At 40.7% G+C, this 24,441-nt stretch overlaps 1 protein-coding gene across 1 annotated transcript in view; it reads right to left on the reverse strand.

Annotated features, from left to right (window-relative positions):
• SLC35F5 (solute carrier family 35 member F5) overlaps positions 1-5,190 on the reverse strand; it is a 39,214-nt gene extending 34,024 nt beyond the window's left edge. The window contains exons 1-3 of the mRNA XM_077779613.1: positions 4,925-5,190; positions 3,888-3,978; positions 3,598-3,739 (exon numbers count right to left, since the gene is read on the reverse strand). Of these exons, the coding sequence (XP_077635739.1) occupies positions 3,598-3,739; positions 3,888-3,978; positions 4,925-4,964 (273 nt within the window). The 5' untranslated portion in view covers positions 4,965-5,190. The remainder of the gene's footprint in view (positions 1-3,597; positions 3,740-3,887; positions 3,979-4,924) is intronic.
• Positions 5,191-24,441: the final 19,251 nt, after the last annotated feature.

Genomic DNA, 24,441 nt, shown 5'->3' on the forward strand with positions numbered 1-24,441 from the left:
ATGACTTTAAACATTATTTATCTCTAATAAAATAAGCCCACTACATGATTTTTAACTCTAGAAGTGCACATGGAACAAAAAATCAAAAAGGACTATAAAAATATTTTATACTCATTTCTAAATACTGTATTTGCTTGTATACAAAGAATATTCCCAAACAAAACAGGAACAACTTCCAAAAAAGTGTTCTGTTCAACATTCATTAAAAACCTACTATGCAAGAGTACTTATGCTAGGGGCTAAGGAAAAATAAGACAGCCTTTCTTTTCATGAAAAGAAACACAGCATAGTATGTTAAGTACCACAGTAGGGGTGTACAGGTACCATGGAATTACCAAACGGAGACAAATCATTTTGAGGATTATGGAAGTTTCCTAAGAGAAGCTATTCTTGAGCTGTGTGTGGGGAGCTGAAGAATAGCCCAGAGGAAACCACATAAAGGAAGGTAATAAAGCAGAATAGTGTATGAATAAAACTGCATGAAGTTTAACATTGTTAGGAAATTATATAAAACCTGTCATCTTCATTTAAATTAGAACTCATGATTTTCTTGTTTCCTAAAAAAATATTCCTAGTTATGTATACTGAAAAAATGACCCAGAAGGAATAAGCACCTATAGAATCCTGATGGTAATCTGTGTCATCTTGTGCTAAAAGAAACCATGGGTTCTTAAAGAAATGACCAAATCCAAGTATGGAGCAGGAAAAGTACCAGATGAGCCTGGGGCTTCTTGCACCAGAAAGCAAATAAGATGTTAAAGATTAATAGGGTCATAGTGAAAGGACAGTAGAGCCAATTTGAAGAGGCTTCCACTGGTCAAAGATAGGACAGTGTAAGCATAAAACGGAGTAACTACAATTGTCTGAAACACAATAAACATGCAAAAATCCATGAATGTATAATGATGCTCTATGGTTACTACTGGAAGTTTGCTAGGCAACATTACTCTAAAATGAACAAAAGAAAAGGATCAAAATGTATTCAACCCTTCCTACATGAACCATGTTTCAGGATGAATACATAGTAGTGGCTGTGGAAAGCTCTCATTAAAGAATTCCAGCTAATAAATGCAGAAGTGATGACCTTTAGATAAATCATCATTTTACAACCACTAAATGAATACTCCATCTAGGCAATAATCATATGGATAATTGACTTTTACTTAAAGGTTCATAATAAACTTTATAGTGCCAAAGTTGGCATCACTCAAAGTTAAGACTTGCAGCCATTTGTGACTCGTGTATTGTCACAGGAAGTACCCAGTCCCACCAAGGTATTTTTTCCTAAAAACTGAACCTGAATCAAATCAAGACTTTACACCTAAGCACCATTTTACAGGAAGTAAGAGAAAAGGAGGAGTAAGTTAAATGACACCCCAAGGAAACAATCAGCCAAATCTGGAATGTGTGTTAAGAAGTGAATACGTGTCCTCCCCAAGTTCATGTGTTAAAATCCTAATCACCAACGTGGAAGTATTAGGAGGTGGGGCCTTTGGAGATAACTAGGTCATGGGGACAGAACCCTCATGGATGGAATTAGTGCCTTATAAAGACACCACAGAGAACTCTCCTGCCCTTTCTAGAAGCCTTAGAACACACAGTGAGAACACTGCCACCTAAGGACCAGGAAGCAAGTCTATTCCAGACACTGCATCTGCCAGTGCCTTGATCTTGAGCTCTCCAGGCCACAGATGTGAGAAATAAATGTTTGTTGTCTGAGCCACCCAGGCTAATGGCAGTCTTGTTATGAGGCCGGAATGTGATATATCCTATAGGAAAAATGATCCAGTTTTTCCAACAAATTAATAGCATGATTTAAAAAAAAACAAAAACAAAAACAAAAGGCAGATGTGGGGGAATACAGTTGAGGAACAAAAGTGACTTAAAAGAGATTTGAATATGGACCAGGTACCAGATGATTTTAAGAAATTATAATTAACTTTGTTAGATATGTTAATGGCATAGTGATTATACTTTTAAAAATTAGGACCTTTCAGTTTGAGCTGAATATGAAAACATTCACAGGTGAAAGGACAAGTGGTCAGAATTTGCTTTAAAATACTCAAGGAAAACATGTCTGGGGAGAGGCTGTTAAGAGAAGATTGACAAAATTTGATACTTGTTACATATATGAAGACACATTATACCATTCTATTTTGTAGATGCTGGAAAATTTTTATAATAAAACGATTGATTTTCTTGTTGAAATACACAATATATCTCAAAAGTCTGATGAACATATTTGGCTGATGAATTAGACATATCACATATGCTCTTGGATAACAAAATTATAAAATATTCTCTTATTAACAGATAGGGATTGCTTAAATTATAATTTGATCAGGTTCTCTTCTGTCCTTTTATTACCAGAGAAATAAAAATCAAACCATTTATTTAAAACTAAAATAAAGTTTTAAAACAGGCTTATTTCCCTGTCAACATTAAAGAGATTTCTTTGTGGTTAAACTACAGAATGTTAATCTAAAAAAAAAAATGTTATAGAAGAGTGAAAAATAAATGCCTGCTGTATTCCAGAGTTTACTTCCAAAACAGCTAAAAATTTAGGTATCCATTGGCTACAATATCTATGTCAATTATTTACTTAGCTATGATGTGAGATGACCACATAGCAAACTGCTTCTTTTGACATTAAAGTTCATTTTATAAATGCTAGTGTCCTTTTGTCTATTAGCCTTAAGAGTGCAACAAGTTGAAAAGAAGTAACATCTGAAAGTGAAATTGCATGTCGTTTTATAGAAATTATTAACTAAACAGAATAAAGTAACTACATATTTAATTAGAAAAACTACTTTGTGCACTCAAAATAGCACATTACTATCAAAAGGACTCTGATAAAGGTAAAATAAAATTTAACTGAATGCACTGTGTACCATGTATTTCACAATGTTTGAATCAGCAAATGTATAAACATGCATGCACTCATGCATATGCACAAACTCTGATCACTTTCACTCATTTGTCCAAAAGCATTCTTACTATGTACTAAATAGTGACAAATGGTTTTGCATCCTAGATACATGTTCCACTAGAAAATAGTATTTATAAACAAACAAAAAATAAACCTGAATTTAGAAAAAAACAACACATATTCAAATATTAAGAAAACACGCATATAGTCTCATTTTTTAAAATTACTCTCTAGAAGATGGAAGAAAAGCGTATGATGCAAAAGAAGTATCTTTTGTTTCAACCTGAATCGGCACAAATCACTTATCAAAGAAAATATAAGTAGTCCAAAATTCAAAATATTGCTTAAAAAATTTTTTTTTAATGTTTATTTCATTTTTGAAGAAGAGAGAGGCAGAATATGAGCAGGGCAGGGGCAGAGAGAGAGAGTGACCCAGACTCCTAAGCAGCTCCAGACTCTGAGCTGTCAGCACAGAGCCCTACACAGGGGTGGAACTCACAAACTGTGAGATCATGACCTGAGCTGAAGTCGGAGGCTTAACCGACTGAGCCACCCAGGCGCCCTCAAAATCCTGGTTTAAGTCAGCAGGAGAACTGGAAACGAAGAGGGAGATACTACAGATGAACAGCAGCACTGCTAGAATGCAAACCCTACAGGAGAATACATACCGAAGTAAGTTCTGAGGATGCGACCCATATCACATCAACAAGTAGGAGAATAACAATCCCAAGGGCCATTCTCCTGCGCTGAGTGAAACCACTGCTCTGGGAATTCATCCGGTTCATGATAAATACGCACACCATTTGCAGTCTGTTTTGTAAGAAAACAGAGATCCCATTAGACGAGATTTTGAAAGATAACCGTAGAACATGAGAAAATTAGCATTCGAGAAACATCGGATTCTTGTTAGCTAATGTTCAGTGCGAAGGTCAAACGGCAAATTACAAGTGGGCTTTACCTTATCTTGAAGGCCTTTCTGAGATCTTCAACAGCAATTCCTGAAACCTTGGCAGATCTGAGTCTAAAAGGAGGTAAAGAACTCAGCGCTCCTAAAAACAACCATAACATGATGATTATGAAAACACTGAGGACTCAAAATAAGGGTCATCCCACAACTTTTTTACTCTTAAAATTCAAAATGAACAAATGAAAAGAAAAATACCAAAGTGCGTTCGACGTAATTGACACTCTTCTCTAGCCTCTAATGGTATTCCCTGTATATTTCAAATTACACTCAGAAAAGTACAGAGACCTAATGGGATCACATGGGATCTACGGGTATTCACTGTATATTTCAAATTATACTCAGAAAAGTACACAGGTCAGGACGGGGGGGAAAGGGGGGGCAATCTTCAACAAACGGCAATATTTAACAATAGTTTGCTGCTGGTAAACAGATCCTCCAAGTTTCGTAAATACAGAAACTCCATTCGCCTCTCCTTACAGAGAAATCCACCACAGGGGACAATGTCTAGACTCGCGCCTGTTTCTAAGTGTCTTCTCGGCCCCCCATCTCTAGGAAGGGGAGTTTGATTATTTGAGAGGGAGGGATTTGTTGCGAGTCTTGGGGGCACGTTTCCAATCGCCTCACTTGGTAGAGTGGGAGGATACTCTACGCTCCCCCTCCCCACCCCTGCCTGTCACCGCAGCTAGTTTCTTGAGATCGAAAGAGTCATTCACGAGACGAGTGTGGAAACAGCTGTTAAACGGAATCCTCTTCTTTTGAGGGAGAAAAAAAAAGTTAAGCCGGTGACGCCTCCTCAGGGAGTGAGAAGAAGCCCGGAGGCGGCGCCCGGGCAGCTCCCACTAGTGCCTGAGTCTGGAGCAGGCTCACACGCCCCTGTCAGCCTTCCCCTCACGCCGCCCCTTGGAGACCAGTACCCTCTCGGCCGGGGCGCTCCGACCGCCACCAACAGCTGGGGGTGGGGCCGTTCGTGGGCACTCGGCGCCGGTTCGGGCTCAGGGTGACTCGGGGCCCCTCCCCTGACTGCCTACCTGGCCTTCCTGCCCCGCGATGGTGTCGTGACGGTACCATGAGCGGCCTCGGCCCGGACCCGCCGCCGCCCAGCGCCACGGCCGCGGCCTCGGACTCACAGGGCTGTCGCGGCGCCTGACATTGCGCTGCGCCGGAGGCCCAGCACCTGAAGCCGCGGTGTCCCTCGGGGCAAGGCTGCAAACGCCACCCGGCCCCACTCGGCCCAGAAGGGCGGGAGTGAGCGAGGGGAAGAGACCGCGCAGGCAGCGATGACCGCGGAGGCCCGGAGTTGNGGTGGGGATGGGCGGAGATAGAAGAAGTAAAGCAGGGTGTGGTGGAAGAAGAGCGAAGCGGGCGTGGGTGGCTGGGGCGGAATGAAGGACAGGGGAGGTGGCTGAGGCTCCACGTGGCCCCGCCCTAGAACCAAAACTAGCAACCCAGTTTCCTAGAGTTGGAGAGGACCTGAAAGCAAAGTGGCTTGGGAGAACTTTTGCTTTCTGAAATCTTTTGTGTGTAAATTAGATCCCGGTTCTTGGAGGTAGAAGCTGTATCCGTAGGGGAAATCTACTTGACCTCCTTGGCTCTCAGTTTTCTCATATACAAAAGCGATGGCACCTGCCTCTGTTTATACATTCATGTGTATATATATATATATACACACTCATATATGTACACACTCATTCTACATATATACACACGCATACATATATGCGTGCCAGGATTAACATTAGTTTACATATGTGAAGGGCTTAGATCAATTCGTGGCTAATGGAACTCCACAAATGTAAATAGTAAGCTGTGTAGATTTTTTTCTTAACTATCTTTTGACTATCCCATAAAAGATGCTTGGCCGACACCCTAACTTGTATTTAGAAAAGGAAAACAAGACTAAAGGGTTAGCTGGAGTTATCCACCGCCAGTGCATTTTTAACATCTTCAGGTACAATAATAAAAAATAGGAAGAAATGGAACTTTCTTGCTTCCATAATGACAATATACTGCATTTTAAAATTCTTTTAAATCTCTTGTTTCACTGAAATTACATATTCAGATGACTAATGAAACAAAATCAATGGGCATTTTTTGTGCTGATCCAACCAGTTTCTAATAAATGATCAGTATCAAGCACCTCTAATCAGTCATTCAGAAACCTGTCATTCAGAGTTGGAAAAATCTTAACCATGTTCTTAAAATTACTACTTAGGGGAAATGTGGTTGCATACAGTAAGTAATATAATCAGCACCCTTCTTATTCTTTTCTTTAACATTCTTTAGGGTGTCAAGCTCATAATATGCAACATTGATAATATACAGACTGAAAAAATAATAATATTACCTCTGACAATCTAAGAGTCAGGAAAACTTCTAATTCCTAGTATATGTGCTGCCGAAGTGAGCACAGGCAACTTTTAACTCTTAATCTGATCACAATTTGTTTAGTAATCTTGAGAATGATTCTACTCTCAATTTTGCCTCCGTTCTCCATCTATAATTATAGGGAGACAGTTGGCTTTTTCTTTATTAAATAATGCAAATGATTGTACTTTGTAAATGTATGTAAATGCAAGATACCATTATTACCATCTATTTCCAGAGCATCTGCTAAAGGACAATGCTGTGATATTCTTGTGATAGTGAAGATAGGGTAATTCAAGACCAGCTGTCCTCAAGCAGTCTCCAACCCTAGATTAATCGTCCATTAATATATTTTCCCTGTGCCCTCTGAAGGAGATTCCACTGTACTGCTCTGTGACTACAGACTCTGGTGTGACTTCTGTGCTGTGATACCATCCTAATCTCAGGCATTCCTTTCTTTGGATCCCAAGTATATATCTTGGATAATATATACTCAAGGATAAGTCCTCAGTAACTTCAAAATCCCACATCAAATACCAACTATTTTTTCTATATTTTCATATGTAAGTTCCACAAGAGCAAGGATTTTTGTCAATATTGTTCTCCATTATATCTCACCATCTAGAACCGTACCTAGCACAGAGTTGGCAGTAATTTGTGTTGAATGAACTTGAACTTTCTGCCGTCTCTTGACCATTATACCTAATTCTTTACCTAAGTCTCCATTTCTATCCATTGGCACCACCTTTATTCTAGTCTCACAGACTTAAACGGTTAACTTTTATTAATTTCCTTTTTACTCTTCAAAGTTGATTACTCTTCACTGAGATCTCTCAAAAGCAGACCCTTAAGATTCATCAGGTATTAATTAAGTCTGACACCTTCCAAAAAACACCAGAAATGTAGGCAGTATAATTTCTCCTGTTAAGTACATATGTCACAACATGAGTATGAAAGCAAAGTAGTATATGTACAGAGAAGTCACTAGCTAACTCTCCTGTGCACCAGCCTCAAAGACTACAATTCAAGTTCAAGCTCTAGTAAAATTATAAATGACGAGGAGTTACTGATCAAATCCTGGCCATTCAGGGCTAGTTGCTGCAGAGATTGTGGTTGGCTTTCTGGACTGACTGCTGCAATGATTGTGGGTCAGGGTTCTATTTTTATATATGGTCTGGTCATTGTCCCTTTGTATTTTCAGTCTCACAAAAGTCTATGTATCATCCTATTCTCTGCAGTAGCTACCAGCATGCTGGTCATATAGCTCAATGAATATTTGATTATATTTGCTTCCAAGACATAGTTTAATGGATTGAGGTTAGCAATTTACAAAAATGTATAGAAAAGACTGCTTTGAATGTGTCCTTTACTGCGTTTTATGGGGTAAATCATGCTTCAGGGAAAGTCATAAACTTGGGAGGTTCTGAGATATCTCAGGTACTAAGGTATATTGAATACAACCAAGTCTTAGATTTTAAAGGGTTTAAAGGCAGGTTAGACGAGCAAAACATCAATACAAATTTGACTAAAAGTTCCAATCGTACATAGAATGGGCATGCCAAGTCAGTGCTTAATTGATGATCATTCATTGCCATGTTCTTGAGGGCATGGACTAGAGTTCTGAAGGAATGATCACTTCAAACAGGGCTAGGTAGAGAAGGCTTTAGGAACAGGTAGAATCTGAGCTTCATTTTAGTGATGTGTAGGATTTAATGAGGAAGCAGGGAAACGAATGACTTTTTTTCTAAGAGTAAATGTCTGAGTGTAAGGGAGGAAAAAATCCTTTTCCTTTTACCCTCCTAGGTTCTCCAGCTGAGATGGTATAAAATTAGACTAACATAAGACAGATTGATAAAAGAAAAATAGCTTATTAACATGTACAACACCCATCATTCAGGAGACACCTCAATGAAGAGTAACTCAAAGGGGTGGTTAGAACTTGGGCTAATATAGCAGCACTCTCCACAATAGCTAAAACATGGAAAGAGCCTAAGTGTCCATCAACAGATGAATGGATCAAGAAGATGTGGTTTATCTATACCATGGAATACTACATGGCAATGAGAAACAATGAAATCTGGCCATGTGTAGCAACATGGATGGACCTTGAGGGTGTTATGCTGAGCGAAATAAGTCAGGCAGAGAAGGACAAATATCATATGTTTGCACGTATAGGAGGATTAGGAGGAACTTGATGGAGGAACAAGGAGGAGAAGAAGGGCGGAAATGGTGGGGGAAAGGGAGAGAGGCAAACCATGAGAGACTCTTGAATGCTGACAAAAACTGAGGACTGATGGATGTGGGGGGGAGTGGGGGATGGGCACTGAGTGTTATGTGGAAACTAATTTGACAATAAACTATTTGTAAAAAAATAAAAAAAAAGAACTTGGGCTAATATAGGATCTTAACAAAACAATAATTTATAGAGAAAAAACAATAGGAAAAGAGTTTTTTAAAACTTTCAAGAGCACTACACCATTGGAAGGTGAATATATGAGAGAAACTAATGGAATAAAGGTTTGTGCAGGTTCATCTTGACCCTGACCTTCCATCTTCTTCATGGCCATGAAACTTCCATGGGCAAGGGTGTTAATGAAAGTCCTCATTCTTCAGAAATTTCTGCTTTTAGTCAGATAAGAGGAGCCTTGAGAAGGCTTCTTTCTGCATCTATTGATTTTCTTTTGTCTCCAACTCAAAATAATCCTTATGCCAAAGTAGCATATTTGGGGGTGGCGTATTCTGGACCCCTACATAAGCAACAGTAAAAGGTGGGTCCAGAGGCCAGTTATCAAATTGATTTGGCAGAGCACAGCATGTATGTAGAGAAGCAATGGGAAATGAGACATCAGATGAGTTCTGAAGTTGCAGCATGCTCCGGAAACTAGGCCAGAGTTTGGACTTTTACTTTGTGTATGATGGAATCTAAAAATTTTAAATAAGAGAGAAACTTACAGTAAATCAGAAATTACTGACTACCCACTTGCCATTTACCAGTGTGGTAGTACTGTGGGGATATCGTATACAGCGAGGAGCCTGCCTTCAAGAAATTCATGTTATAGGCAAAACTGACTATGTAATTAGGGCAAGTATTTGCTAAGCTAGAAAATATTGAATCCAAATGATCTTCTCTAGTATCTCATTAGCACTCTGTGCTAGCCACCAGATTGATGCTTATTTTGAAAAAGGTCTTATTTGAATATTACTTCCTTTTATATTTCCCATTGAAAACATAATTGGCAAGGTACTGGACAATAAACTAAAGGCCATCTAATTGATCCTGAGGAACTTAAAATGGCACTGTCCATGCCCACCTTGTGCCTTCAAACAGCTGACCAGGCTCCAGCCAGCTGAGTGGCCCATGCCAGCAGGCTGGAGCATGGAAATGAGGAGCTCTCTGAGAGCCATATCCATTTCCTAACGTGATCTTGACCTCCTCAGCTTCTAACTTGTTCTCATATCTCCCACCTTTGGCTTGTGCTTTATTCCTGATACTTGATACCTGATGGCACTCATCCAGTACAGCCTTGGATCTTTCTTATCATTTTCACCAACAGCTGAGCTCCCATCTGCTGCTAGGCATTAAGTAAACAACTCAGACTGAGCCCCAGAGTCCCTGGAACCCTTCCTCAGCCCACGTGACTCATGAGGCCCATGTGGCCTTTGTACAGCCTGAGTTGCCTCAACTCCCAACTGAAAAGATTTGAAAGAAAAAACAGATGGAAGCCAAGACATGTGTAACAGGTTGTTAGGTGTGACTATTCTTGTTTTCTTCTGCTTTGAGCAGAGGCCCCAAAATAAACAATAGGAACCAAAGACAGTATAAGGTGAGGTCTCAGTCTGTGGGAGATTTTTAAAGGGGGGGTCCAACTCCAGTTTTACTATCAGCACACCACTTGTATCCAGGCTATATATGCAGACTAAGAATCCATGTGAGGATTCAAAAGATGGGAAAATATTTGCTTGAAGAGAGTTATCATGTGATCTGAATATCCCCATCAGCATCCCTGTAGGGAATGGGGAGGTGTGCTTCTCTTCAAGCCAACCACGGAGGCAGGCTCTTCAAGAGAGCATTCAAAGGTCAGCACATGTTCTCTCAAGAATGAGGACTGCAAGGGGGTGCCTGGGTGGCTTAGTCGGTTAAGCGTCTGACTTTCACTTAGGTCATGATCTCGCAGTTCATGGGTTCGAGCCCCGCATCAGGTTCTCTGCTGACTGCCAGCTCAGAGCCTGGAGCCTGTTTCGGTCTGTGACTCCCTCTCTCTCTGACCCTCCCCTGCTCACGCTGTCTCTCTCTCTCCTAGAAATAAATAAAAATATTAAAAAAAAAAGAAAAGAAAAAGAATGAGGACTGCAAGGACAGGTGTCCTTGCTGCTCTGACCACAAGATAAACAAAGGGAATTCTGATGGAAATGGCCTGTACTTTCAGGTGAGGCAAAAGAAGGTGAGTTCCTCCTTAGCCAGAAAGGATTCCTGTAGGAAGGAGCAGTTTGGGATTCTTGGGGTGACTTTCTACACCGGGGCTGCCTAGAGGAATGGGGTATCCCAAACAGAAAACTACTTGGGGTAAAATTGTAAGTGGTCAAGTAAATGAGACAAAATTTGCCAAACTAACTACAGGAAACACATTTTCCACCAGAGGCATTCCAGGAGAATGAAGATCTGCATTTGGAATGCACTGTGGCAGTGATATTCTTGTAAAGGTTTAACAACTAGATCTTCAGGAAAAGGGTCCAGATTTGTAGCATTTCTGACTTCCAAAGTATAATTCCATGGCTTCAGACTCCCACCACAGCCCATCTTCAGGCTACCCACGTGACATCTGCATGGCACTGGAAAAAGATGCATGGTAGAACGCCACTATACTATGAAGTACTTCCACCATGCAGATGCAGTAGACATGAGCAAACTCAGGAACATACATTATAGTAAAATGTAGTTGAGTAGGAGGTGATGACTATTTACCATCTTTTATTTTAAAACACTTAATCGTAAGTCTATGTATAATTTAATTTTTAATGATGGCTGTGTTTAACAAATACCTAGTATTCCTGATAATTGAACAATTAGCTCTTGCAAGTTGGTACAGGCAAACGAGTGTACCACTGTGCCATTCCCAGAAATCATAAATGTCATAATACCACCAATCCAATCAAGTAAGACCTTTTCTATTCCTTATCTGGCTTCCTTCCTCTACCAACCCCCTACCCACAGAGGCATCAGACACAGCCTAGGGAGTGGGGGAGAGGAAGTACAGCAAGATGGGAACTAAACCAACCACACTTCCCTCCCAACCCACATGCTTTCAGGCCTGAAATATATCTATGCCTGAGCTGGCAGAGGGGTGAAACTTAAATTGTATATGAGCTCAAGTTATAAGATTATTAGATAAAAAGGGGCTTTTTAGTATCCAAAAATGTCCAGAAAAGCTAAACAACATGGCTATTATTTCATCCTGAGGAGCAAAGAACAAAGAGAGAAAGTATGTTTATTAGGTGAAAAAGTGAGAAAGAATAATGTTATTATCCATTTGCATCCTGCAAAATCTAGCTCATTTAATAAATATGCTAATTATATGTTGCTTTGTGACGAGTTTTCACTGTTTATGTGAGTCAGGAATTTGGAAGTGGCTCGGTTTGTGGTGCTGGCTCACAGTCTCTTCATGAGGCTGTAGTCAAAGATGGTGGCTGGGCTGCCATCACCTGAAGGCTGGGATGGGGCTAGAGGCTCTGTTTTTAAGATGGCTAACTCTCATGGATAAGGACAGGAGGCCTCAGTGCCTCCCCTAGCGAACCTCTCCACAGACTCTTAAGTGTCCTCGTGACATGGTAGCTTGCTGGCTTCCTCTGAGCAAGCAGTATAAGGGAGAGCAAGGAAGAAACCACAGTGTCTTCTATGACCTAGCTTCTAGAGCCACTCCATCACTTTCACTCATTAGAAACAAGTCACCAAGTCCAGCCCAAATACAATAGGGATGGAGATGTGGAAAGGATAGAGGGTGTGAGAATTAGGTTCCACCTTTCATAGAGGGAAGTACCAAATTTGTGGACATTTTTAAAAATTAATTAATTTATTTATTTATTTCCTTTTTTTTTCTTTTATAGTTTATTGTCAAGTTGGTTTCCATATAACACCCAGTGCTCATCTCAACATGTGGACATATTTTAAAACCACAACAACCACTAAATATCTGAATAAACAACCACATGTATTTGCTATAGTCAAGTTAACCTAAACTATTATATACCCATTATTGAAGGCTTACCATGAATCCTTTTATCTCTTTGTAACAGAAGCTCTAGATGGAGTCTAAGAGACATTCAGAATTATCTGGGACTCTGATAAGTACATGAAGACCAAGTTTTTCTTGAAAATGGCTCACCCTGAGAAAGAAATAATCAGGGAGAAAGACTGTGGCCCTGTAAGAAAGTCTTGGTTCTCAGAGAAGAGGAAGCAATCAATGTTACATAAAAGCTTACATTATTCTCATTTCTAGCATATCAGCTTCACTGACCACCAGCAGAAAGAAGTAACAAAAAAAAGGGCTTCTTCCTTTCAAACTTCTGTAAGAAAGTGAGAAACAAGCAGCATTCTAAGAGAATAGAACACAAAACACAAAATGAGAAGCACGCAACCTTGATGCCATCAAAGTCATTGTTGAGTGTTCACTGCAGCGCAACAATGATGCTGAGAGGTAGCAGCCCTCTGTGGTGCCCCAAATGTAGTGGTTTCACCCATTAAGAGAAAGCTCACATACAGGTACATGCATGATCATCGCAGCACTCACAGCAGCCCAAAGGGAAGCAGCTTAGTCCATTTAGGCTGCTATAACAAACTATCACAAACTGGGTAGCTCATAAATAACAGAAGTTTATTTCTCACAGTTTTGGAGGCTGGGAAGTTCAAAGCGAAGGCACTGGTTGTATTTGGGTGAGGGCCCTTTTCCTAGTTCATACCCAGGACCATCTCTCACTGCCCTCACATTGCAGAAGAGGCAAGGGGTCTTCCCGGACCTGCTTTTGTAAGGCATGAATCCCATTCATTATGGTTTCATCCTCATGAATTAAGCATCATCCAAAGGCCCCAACCAATACAATCACATTGGGTATTAACATTTCAGCATTTGAATGCTGGACACAAGCATTCATTCCATAGCACAACCCAAGTGTCCATCAAATGAATAAATAAACTGAGGTCCATTTATATAATAGAATACCAGTCAAACATACAAAGGAATTAAGAACTGATTCATGCTACAACATGGATGTACCTTGGAAACAATATGCCAGTGTGAAAGAAACCAGAGGTCACCTATTGCACGATTCCATTTATATAAAATATCCAAGGGGCACCTGGGTGGTTGAGTTGGTTGAGCATCTGATCCTTGATTTCGGCTCAGGTCATGATCTCATATTGTGAGATTGAGCCCCGTGTTGGGCTCTGTGCTGAGTTTTGGAGCCTGCTTGGGATTCTCTCTCTCCTTCTTTCTGTCCCTTCTCTCTCTCTCTCTCTCCAAAATAGATAAATCCCTGGAGAGACAGAAAATATATTGATGGTTGCCAGGGGCTTGGAGGAGGAGGAGTAGGGAACAAATGCTTAATGAGATTAGGGCTTCCTTTTGGGATGATGAAAATATTTAGGAACTAGATGTGAATGGCAGTTGCAAAACATTGTAGATGTACTGAGTGTTCACTTTAAAATAGTTAATTTTATGCTGAATGAATTTCACTTCAATACAGAAATGTTTTTAATTAAAAAAAAAAGAGAGAGAGAGGGAGCCAGCCTCTGGGTGGCTGTCAGTTAAGCATCTGACTCTGGATTTTGGCTCAGGTCATGATCACACAGGTTTGTGAGTACGAGCCCTGCGTGAGGCTCTGCGCTGGCAGTGTGGACCCTGTTTGGGATTCTCCCTCCCCCACCCCTTCCTGCCCCTTCCCTGCCCATGCTCTCTTTCTCTCTCTCAGGATAAATAAACTTCTTTTAAAAATGCCTTAAAAAGAGAGAGAAGGCTCTTGTGTGAGCCCATGCTTGGAACATCTAGACTCCAGAAATCACTAGAGGTAAAGGAGACCTTTCCAGGGCATGAGGCCCAGTATTATGTATGTGTGCAAATAAGAAGGCAAGCCAGTGAAACAAGAGATCTAGCGGCTACATGAACATATACCCACTTGAAAGCCTGAATGAATTCGGATTATAAACCAAAGGTACCAAAAATAGTGTCCTGCTACTTGTTGCCCAGGCTGGGTAGTTCATGTAGTAGGAGTTCAAGTTTTCCAGTCCCCATTTGACTTTCGAGAGCCATCTGTCAGATGGAGGCAGGCTTATGTTTCAGAATCATGAAGGGGTTCATCTCCCCTTTGAGATTAATTAATTCATAAAAAGATTCCAGTTCCTAATACTAAGAAGCCTAATAAAGGGAGGCTTTTATACTTAGTCACCTACAATGACTGAGCTCATTCCTTAAAGCAGCTGTTCTCCATCACCACTTTCATTCCCTTTTGGTTTGTCCCCAAAAGTGTGTGGTGGGCACAGAAAATAACCACTTCACTGCTCTAAGTTACCCCTAACCAAGGGATAGGGTGTTTCCTAGAAAGTAATTCTATTGAAGGACACTTGCTTCTGTGGCCAGAGTTCGATTCTTAAAAAATCCCAGGATGGCCCTGAAACCTTTGCTTCAAACATGCCTTCAAGGACCTCTTTTTGCTCCTGGAGGTCACAAAAAATACATGTCAGTAAGTGAAGGTTATTCATAATGTTATAATTTTTAAATATCTAAGTGTGCCATTCCATGCATAGGACATCCTTTAGAAAGTGTTGCAATTCAGGTTTGTACTAATGTGGGTGTATATATGTATGTGCGTACATATATTTTTTTTACTTACATTAAATATTTTATACCAGAAGTTTACATATTATAATTCCTACTAACTCTGAAGAACAAAATGTAGAACTATAACTCAAAACATAATTCTGCCAAGGTACTGTTTTCTATCAGAGGCCCTCATAGTGCCATTGATCAAAAAGTATTTATTGATGCTCTCTTGTGTGACTATTGCTGGACAATATGGGGCAAATATCCATCGGCTCTACAAGTATTTATTGAATGCCTACTATGTTCCATCCTCTATTCAAGATACTGGACCATCTAAGAATTAATATCAAGGTACCTAGAGATACAGCAATAAAACAAATAGGGCCCTTATATTATGAAGCTTATTTTCTAGAAGGGAGAGGTACAAAGATAAGTAAAAACGAATTGTGATAAATGCCCAGAAGGAAGTAAACATGGGGATGTGTTAGTAAGGGACGCTCATTTCCAATAGATCTGTCAGGGAAGGGCCTAAGCAGGTGACTTTGGTCCCAAAGACTGAGACTGAGCCAGTAATGGAGAACTGCAGGGCTGCGAGGAGAGCAACCCCATGGAGGAATCAGCAGGTGGGTTTAAGAAAGAAGACCAGGTGTGGTTAAGTGCCCCACTCTTGGTTTCAGCTCAGGTCATAATCTCACAGTTCATGGGTTCAAGCCCCACATCCGGCTCCACACTGACAGCATGGGGCCTACTTAGAATTCTCTCTGTCTTCCCTCTCTCTCTCACTCTCTCAACATAAATAAATAAACTTTAAAAAAATTAAAAACATTAAAAAAAAGGCCAAGTGTTCAACACAAAAAGGTGTAAGATGGGAGTGGCAAGTGGTAGCCCGTGTGCAGAGTCCTGAGGCTCATGGTAAAAAATGAAGATTCCCTTCTTAGTGCAGTGGGAAGCCATTTGTCAATTTTCTTTTTTAATGTTTTACTTATTTCTGAGAGAGAGAGAGAGAGCGTGAGTGGGGAGGGTCAGAGAGAGAGGGAGACACAGAATCTGAAGCAGGCTCCAGGCTCTAAGCAGTCAGCACAAAGCCCAACGTGGGGCTCGAACCCACCCATGAACTGTGAGATCATAAGCTGAGCTGAAGTCAGATGTTTAACCGAATGAGCCACGCAAGCGCCCCTCCATTGGTCAGTTTTAAGCAAGAGAGTGACACTATTCTGGGTGATGTTAAAGAAAAGAAATTGCTCTGGCTGTCATAGGAAGCCTGAATGGGGGGTGGCTTAAGAGGAAATGGAGAGATCAGAAGGTCACTGCAGGAGTCCTGAGACAATGATGATGTCTCAGGCTTGCTGAGAAGCCATGAAAATGTAGCTAAATGGACAGCCTTAAGATAGGTTTTGAAAACAGAATTTGCTGAGGAAGCGGGTGTGGTATTGACATCAAGAGTATTAAATATCTTCCCAACAGCACAATGTGCATATCTTCAGTGCCTCCAAGAGTACCTGGAACATGCACATATTTGTTGAGTGGAGAAAACTGGCAGAGCAGGTAGAAATGGAGGAAGTGAAGAAGAAATACAGAACAGTATGGCTATCTATGATAGCCGCTAGGAAATGTCAAAGATAAAACCAGTGGCCAACTATTCCAGGGCACGAAATGGGAGTAACAGGTGGCAGAGCAGAGCAGCATGCCATTCCAAGCTGGGAAAAAGGCGTCAAGAATGAATGAAAGGCACCTGGGTGGCTCAGTGGGTTAAGTATCCGACTTTCGTCAAGTCATGATCTCACGGTTCGTGGGTTCGAGCCCCGTGTCGGGCTCTGTGCTGACAGCTCAGAGCCTGGAGCCTCTTCAGATTCTGTGTGTGTGTCTCTCTCTCTGCCCCTCCTCCGCTCGTGCTCTGTCTCTCTTGCTCTTAAAAAAATAAACATTAAAATAAATTTTTTTAAAAACAGAACCAACTAATAATAGGGTGTAGCAACTGGAAAACTGGGTTGCAGGAGGTGGGGGGAGTATTAATCCTGCTGAAAATCTTCTTAGTTTGCCTCCTAAAAGATTTAAATCTTCAGTCTCTCTTTTTTTAAGTACTGAGCTATCACGGATGTGGATATTGTTAGGCTAGATGTTCAAGCTAAACCTTGCAAAATCGAAAATACCTGAAGTGCTGTTTCCCCTTCCAAAGCCCTCTGTGTTGTGCTTTCAAGGGTTTTAAACTGCAGTTCAGTCAAGATATAGAATAGGTACTTTGAAAATCAGGCAGGTGTGGGTGGCAAAAAAAAAAAACCACAACGAAAACAGGCAGCTGAAGCTGTCAGAAAAGCCTCATCTTGGAATGACCTTCACTTCAGTTTCTCCCCCTGCCAGGAGTTTGCATCATTAAAGTCTCCTTGGCGCAGCTGTTATCACTGAAACCATGTGATTTTTGAGGTCATTGAGTATGAGAAGGACACATGAAATAGGAAGATTTGAAAAATGTAGTTTGAGTCCACTAAACATGGCATTAATGTCTTAGCAAATGTTAAGACATTTCTTTTTCCCCATAGACTTTTTAAAAAAAGTTCTAGGTTCACTGCAAAACTGAGCAGAAAGTGTCTAGAGTTCCCGTGTACCCTCTGCCCCCCACCCACCCAGCCTCCCCCTCTACCAACATCCTGCGCCAGATTAAGGTAGTATTTTAAATGTGGTGATTTAACATACACCCCATTTTCCCGTGCTTCTCCGGTCAGATGAAAACAAACCAAAGCTGCTTTTCCACACTGTGTACCTGCTAGAGCTAAAAAGGAGTCTCTGGTAGTTTAGATGATTGGCCCTTCAATTTTGCCGACAGACCAAGTTGATCACTCCTGCAAGGGCATTAAAACTGGCCCCTCTGTCTATTCCACACAGGAATTTTCAGGGAGAGATGTCAGCTGTCTTCATCCCACCACCTTCCATGCCCCCACTTAAACTGTCAACGATCTTTTCCTTTAAATAAATGAAATGAAACTACAGATGGTCTCCAATGAACAATGGTTGGACCTAATGATTTTTCATATGTCAATTTTTAATTTTTCTTACATCGATGTGAAAGCAATATGCATTCACTTGAAACTGTGCTCTGAAAGTTGAGTTTGGATCTTTTCCCAGGCTAGTGATAAGGGATAGGATCCTCTCCTGTGATCTGGGCAGCGGGCTGAAGCTTCCAGCCCGCCAGTCACGAGGGCAAACCAATACACTTACAACCGCTGTGTGCCCAGGGGGTCATTCTGATTTTCACTTTCAGCACAGTAGTCAATCAGTTCCATGAGGTCATCCCTTCATTATAACATGGGCTTTGTGTTAGATGATATTGTCCACCTGTGGGCTAAGGTAAGCGTTCTAAGCACATTTAAGATAGGCAAGGCTAAGCTATGATGTTTGGTAGCTAGGTGTATTAAATGCATTTTCGACTTAGAGTAGTCTCAATTTTACGATGGGCTTATCAAGCCTGTAACTCCATCATCAGTTGAGAAGGAACTGTAATTGATTACTGTGCTGTATTTATCCATCTGTATTTTATGATGGGTCACCTACGGCTTTGAACTTTAAATGAAAAGTATTTTTATCGTAAAGATCACATGGAGCCAACCCAGCCCTTCCTTTGTCAATCCCTGAGAAAGTCTGTGGTGGAGACAACGGAGTACAAACATAACAGGGATACTGAGCAAATTAGCACAAATCTAGCACTTTAATTCACCATCTTGCTCTTTATCACATCCTTATTCTGTGCCAAATATAGTGCTGGCCACACAATGAGTTAATCAGAAATGGCTCCTATCCTTGAGGAGTTGCGTCAAATGTGGTTCTCAATGGGCTGATTTTATCCCTGCAAAGGACATTTGGCAACCTCTGGAGATACATTTTGGTTGTCACAAAGCAGTAAGTACTACTGGCATCTAGTGTGTAGAGGCAAATAATGGTAGTAAACACCTTTAAAACTTAGGCTAGCACTTTAAAAAAGAATGTCAGTAGTGCCAACAATGGTCCTATCCCAAAATGTCAATAGTGCTGAGGCTGAGATACCTTGGTGTAATGAATGGAAATGTGTTACTTACCAATTTACTGAACAGTAAACTAAATTTTCTCTAGAGGATTGCCCCTCTGGGGAATGCACACGTAGAATGATGTGTTTTGAGGTCCATATAGACGTCTTCAACCTGCAAACCGAAATAGGTCCAGCCAACATCAGAAGAATGCACAGGATAAACAGCTTGTTTGGCTTACTATGATGTTCTCAGATTCTGTTACAATGACTTTCAACCTAAGGACCAAGGTAGAATTTCATGAGGAGGCTGTAAAATCTTTGGTGACAGGTTACACTCCTACCTGTATCCAGTAAAAAAAAAAAAATACCCAGACTAACTCAGAGAGTTGGAGGCTAACCCTGACCCTATGGTGCTTCTCCCTCTCTCTCTCTCCTTTCTTTCTTTCCTTCCTTTTTTTTCTTCCTTATTCTCCAATTCCTTGAGCTCTTACATACATCTTATATCACTGTTGACTATGTATAGCTTTGAAGCTATAGTCTTGTCATGTCATGAATGGAAATATTGTCTTCTCAAGAAATAACATAACAGGAAATTTCTTCTCTACTTTTTTGTCCTCCCTAGCCTTGTCCTCCCCTCCCCTTAGTGGTTAACGGATGCTTAGTGACTTAAATAAGGGAGGGAAAGACTCATAACATAAAGACTCTGACTATAGGGACAGGGAAAGAAAAGCATCAAACATGTCATAATGTGACAACTAAATATAGTGCAATGCAATGAATCAGAAGAAAAAAAGGTATAAAGGCCATTACTAGGACATCAAGTACAAGCTGAATATGGACTGTGAATTAGATGGTAATGGGTATCAAAGTCAAGTTTACTGGACCTGGTCATTGTCTGTGGTTATATAAGAGAATATCAGGAAATACATCAGGAAAAGATAAAGGGTTATGCTATCTGTAACTTACGCCTAAATGATTCCACAACATAAATAGCAGTAATAATAATATATGTGTATGTGCATTTATATGAATATGTACATATAAAGAGACGGTGGTAAAGCAACTATAGCAGAATGCCCGCAATTAGTCTAAAGGAAGAATGTATGAGAGTTTATTGTACAATTCTTGGCAATGTTCTAGAAGTTTAAAGTTTTCAAAATAAAGAATTTTAAAATTACATATATACAAAATAAAGCAAGGAAAATTAACTTTCTCTTGGCAGTTGCCTGAATGCATACGGCAGAGAAGACTGAAAGAGAGTTTGCTCAAATAGAAGCTACACCTCTGCCATCTGCTATAAGCATGACTTACTTATGTGGTTCCAGCAGGGTTCACGTGTGAGATGGAGCGAAGCCAATTCAGCAAGTGTTGTGCTTTTCTTATTAGGCAATTTATGCCAAAGCTACATTTAGATGAAAGCCTGTAAAACTTGGATAGAGAGGTTCTCCAGTTCCCTGTTCCAGCTGAAGGGGCAGCTTATTCCTACATGGTCAAGGAAAAAATTTACTTTCTTGAATCTCTACAATAGTAGATCAATGGAGGAACATGGTCAAGGTAAAAGTCAGAGGACTTAGGTGGAAATGCCTAATTCTTTTTTCTTTCATCCTTTACTTCAAACCCTGAAAATGTTCTGAGCTTCAGCCAGTGCTAACTATTAGTTATTTTTTTTCTGCCATGGCACTCCTAAATACTCTTTTTGCAAGGGTTTCTATGCCCCAGTGCCTGAAATTCTCTGATGATCTAGAATGATTCCCAGCCACTACACATACTCATCATCTCACCATAGCAAGGAAGTAAACTGCTCACCATCCCCATCATTGACTGTTGGATTTATTGGATCATTCAACAAATAATAAGTGCCAAAGCTTCTCCTCCCCCGGCCTTTCACCATCTCAGTAAACAGGCGTACCATTCACCCTGGGGTGGGGGAGTGTTAGTCTTTATTCACCTTTTTTCTCACACCCAAGTACGTCAACAAGTTCTGCCAGCCCCACCTTCAACATATGTCTGGGCACTTTTCACAACCTCTACCCCCACACCCTAGTCCAAACCACCATCACTTCTCCCCTCAGCTACCAATAGTGCATCCTACAGATCTGTGTCTACACTTGCCCTGTACAATCTTTTCTCCAAACTGCATTTAGAATGATCATCTAAAAATAGAAATCAAATCACATCATTCCCATTCTCAAAACCATCCACCGTTCTTATTGCACTGAATAATCCCATATTCTTATGGCACCTACATGGCCCAACATACACTGGCCCCTCTGTCCCTCTCCTGCCGTGTAGCCCCTTGCTCACAAGATCCCATCTATACTGCCTTCTTGCAGTTCCTCCATCATCCTTAGCCTTTCTTGCCTTAGCACCTGCCATTCCTTTCTCCTGGAACACTACTCCCAAAGTGTTCCACGTCTTCTCCTCAGAGAGGTTTCTCCCCAGTCCACCCAATCTAAAATTGCTGCCCTCCCATCACTGCACACATACCTACCCCCATCACTCTTCATGATCCTACCTCATTGTAGGATACTTTTCTTCATAGCACTTACCACTATTCATTTGTTTTCCACCAGATTATCAGCTCCGTAAGTGCAGGAAGTTTTTCAGTCTTGCTCGTCACTGCATCTCCGACATCTAGGTCAGTGTCTAAAATACAAAAGGAGCTAAATGAATATTTACTGGTGGAATGAATGCATGATAAATGCTCTCTAACAAATATTGCTAAATAATTCCAAATATTCCTGCTCCAGAGCAGCTAGCTTACACTTAATATTGTTGTCTTCAACTTTTCAGAACTCTTGCTTTACTGCTCCCTTGTCCTCCTAGGAGCTCTTGAAAGCCAGGAATATGAGAGTGTAGGGAATGAGATGAATAGATTGGAGGACATCAATTCACTTCTCAAGTGTGGCATAACACCCAGGTGTAGTGTGGGTGTGGGCATGTGGATCACCTGAGACAACAGGAACGGCAAGTATAACAAAAAAATACCTCCTCTGTGGACAAGTACGCAGCCTGAAATTCTACTGTTAAGAATTAAATTGTTAAGTCATCTACATTAAGGTGTTGATTCTTCAATTATTCAAACCATTAACAAGTTCTTAATGAATGGTACTCATCTCCATCCTCAGTGCCCAGCCCATGATTTGCACGTTTGTATTCAATAAATATTTGTTACAATAATGAGTAGACTCTTCTCTTTGAGTTTACTAACTCGTTTTCCTTGCCATTCACCTAAGTCTCTACTTTAGTTATCACTCAAATTCTGATAGTTCTTTTCCTACTTTAATCCTACATCTGGATTTTTTTCAGAAATAAATATGCTAGCTATTGGTTAACAGTGAAGACCTTGGCAGCTGAGAAAAGGGACAAATGCTTTTCTGAAATCTGAGCTCTTCAGCCTAGCGTTCAAACATGCCAGGAGACTGATCCCGGCCCATCTATTCCAATATATCTGTTCTTTCCCAGCCTGCGCCCTCTGCTGCGAGGTGATCAGCCACCACACTGTCCTCCAGGCCATTTTTACTCTCATCTTTATAAACTGCTCATGTGTTCCTCCACCGCTTTCTGCTTAAACTCATGGAAATGACACTCATTTTTCAGGGTTTGGATCAAGGAACAATCCTCCATAAATCCATCTCAGATCATGCTAAGCTAATTAATCTCTGTCCTCTGAAATCCCATAGCAATAAGTATTAGTGTCACTTGTTTGAACATATAATTACGTATTATCCGGGATCGAAATCTAATTCTTCCTGCGGTTTATCTTGTCTCTCCAGCCTGACTGTATAAGCAGGGAATATATTTTATCTTTCTCATGTATTTCTTCTGTGTTTTACAGAGCCCAGTTGGTTGCTTTTGTGCAATGGTAGAGCTCAGTTAGCACTTTTTGAATTGCACTGAGTAATGAATTAAATATATTTGACTACAGGAGAGATGTACCTGCCATATTAAAGGTTTGAGTAAAGCCAAAGATGAATTCTAGGTCTAGGCATTGATAGCAAGTTGTCACATTCTGGGCCCTGGTTTCAATACTGAAGAGAGGGTGAAGCTGACATAAGACACAATGGTGACCTTCCTCCTTTATTCTCTCTGAAGTTAGCCCTCACCAGATATGGCTTGACTCTCCATCTGAAACACAGTGAAAACAGTCTCATTGCCATAGTTAAAACTTAGAATTGTTAAAGCATGTTTTATATACAAATTGCCTTGGTCACAAAATTACTTAGTCTTCCAACTAAAAATAAGCTCTCTTCATACATTTTAAAAATTAAGTTGACCCTCCATCACTGGGTCTGTCTATATATTATAAAATTAAGTGTTGAATGCCTGATGTGAAGCCTGAAGCATCCTGTCATACCAGAAGCAATGAAGCTATCAAAGATTACTTGGTCATATCAGAAAGGTTCAGGTGTAACTTCCCAAAGTCCTCACTAGCAAAACCTGGAATAATTTGAGCAAAATCGGATTAGTAATTAATTGCTCTAGATTTTAAAATAACAAATATGTTTGAAATCCATCGGTTAACTTTTTAAAAAATTTTATAAAATTCATTTATTAGCTTTTGAACATGCTACATATCAATTAACTATTTTGAAAAACTAGTAAGTTTCTTTTTATAGAAATATTCTGGAGATGCCTGGTAGTTCAGTCAGCTAAACATCTGACTCCTGATATCCGCTCAGGTCATAATCTCACAGTTCGTAGGTTCAAGCCCTGAACTGGGCTCTGTGCTGACAGCAGAGAGCCTACTTCGGATTCTCTCCCTTTCTCTCTGCCCCTCCCGTGTGAGTATTGTGTGCTCTCTCTTTCAAAATAAGTAAATAAACATTTTGGGGGGGCACCTGAGTGGCTCAGTCAGTTAAGCATCTGACTTCAGCTCAGGTCATGATTTCATGACTTGTGAGTTCCAGCCCTCTGTCGGGCTCTGTGCTGACAGCTCAGAGCCTGGAGCCTGCTTGGGATTCTGTGTCTCCCTCTCTCTCTGCCCCTCCCCCACTCATGCTCTGTCTCTCTCTGTTTAACAAAAATGAATGTTAAAATTTTTTTTAATCTTTTTAAAAAAATAAACTATTCTGGCTAGTTAATAAGGAAGAATAATATTTGATAGATTTGGCCCAATTTTTTGGTCAAAAAAAGTCAAGGTAGTCCATTAGGGCAACAGCCAAACTGAAAGCAACAGTTAGGCCTTATTAACTCACTGCAACAATGCAGGTAAGAGGCTAAAGGGAAAGGCAGCAGCTCCCCCATGTTCCGGTTTTCCCTACGAAACCACACGGGACCAGGGGCAGGTGGATGCACTGCAGATGGGGGAGAATCAACTCACTTCCAAAGGAGCCCTGACCCAAAGGCTCCTGCCTTTTTGTGGACCCAGGAA

This window comes from Crocuta crocuta, unplaced genomic scaffold (genome assembly GCF_008692635.1).
Source record: "Crocuta crocuta isolate KB4526 unplaced genomic scaffold, BGI_CrCroc_1.0 scaffold18, whole genome shotgun sequence".
NCBI lineage: Eukaryota > Metazoa > Chordata > Mammalia > Carnivora > Hyaenidae > Crocuta > Crocuta crocuta.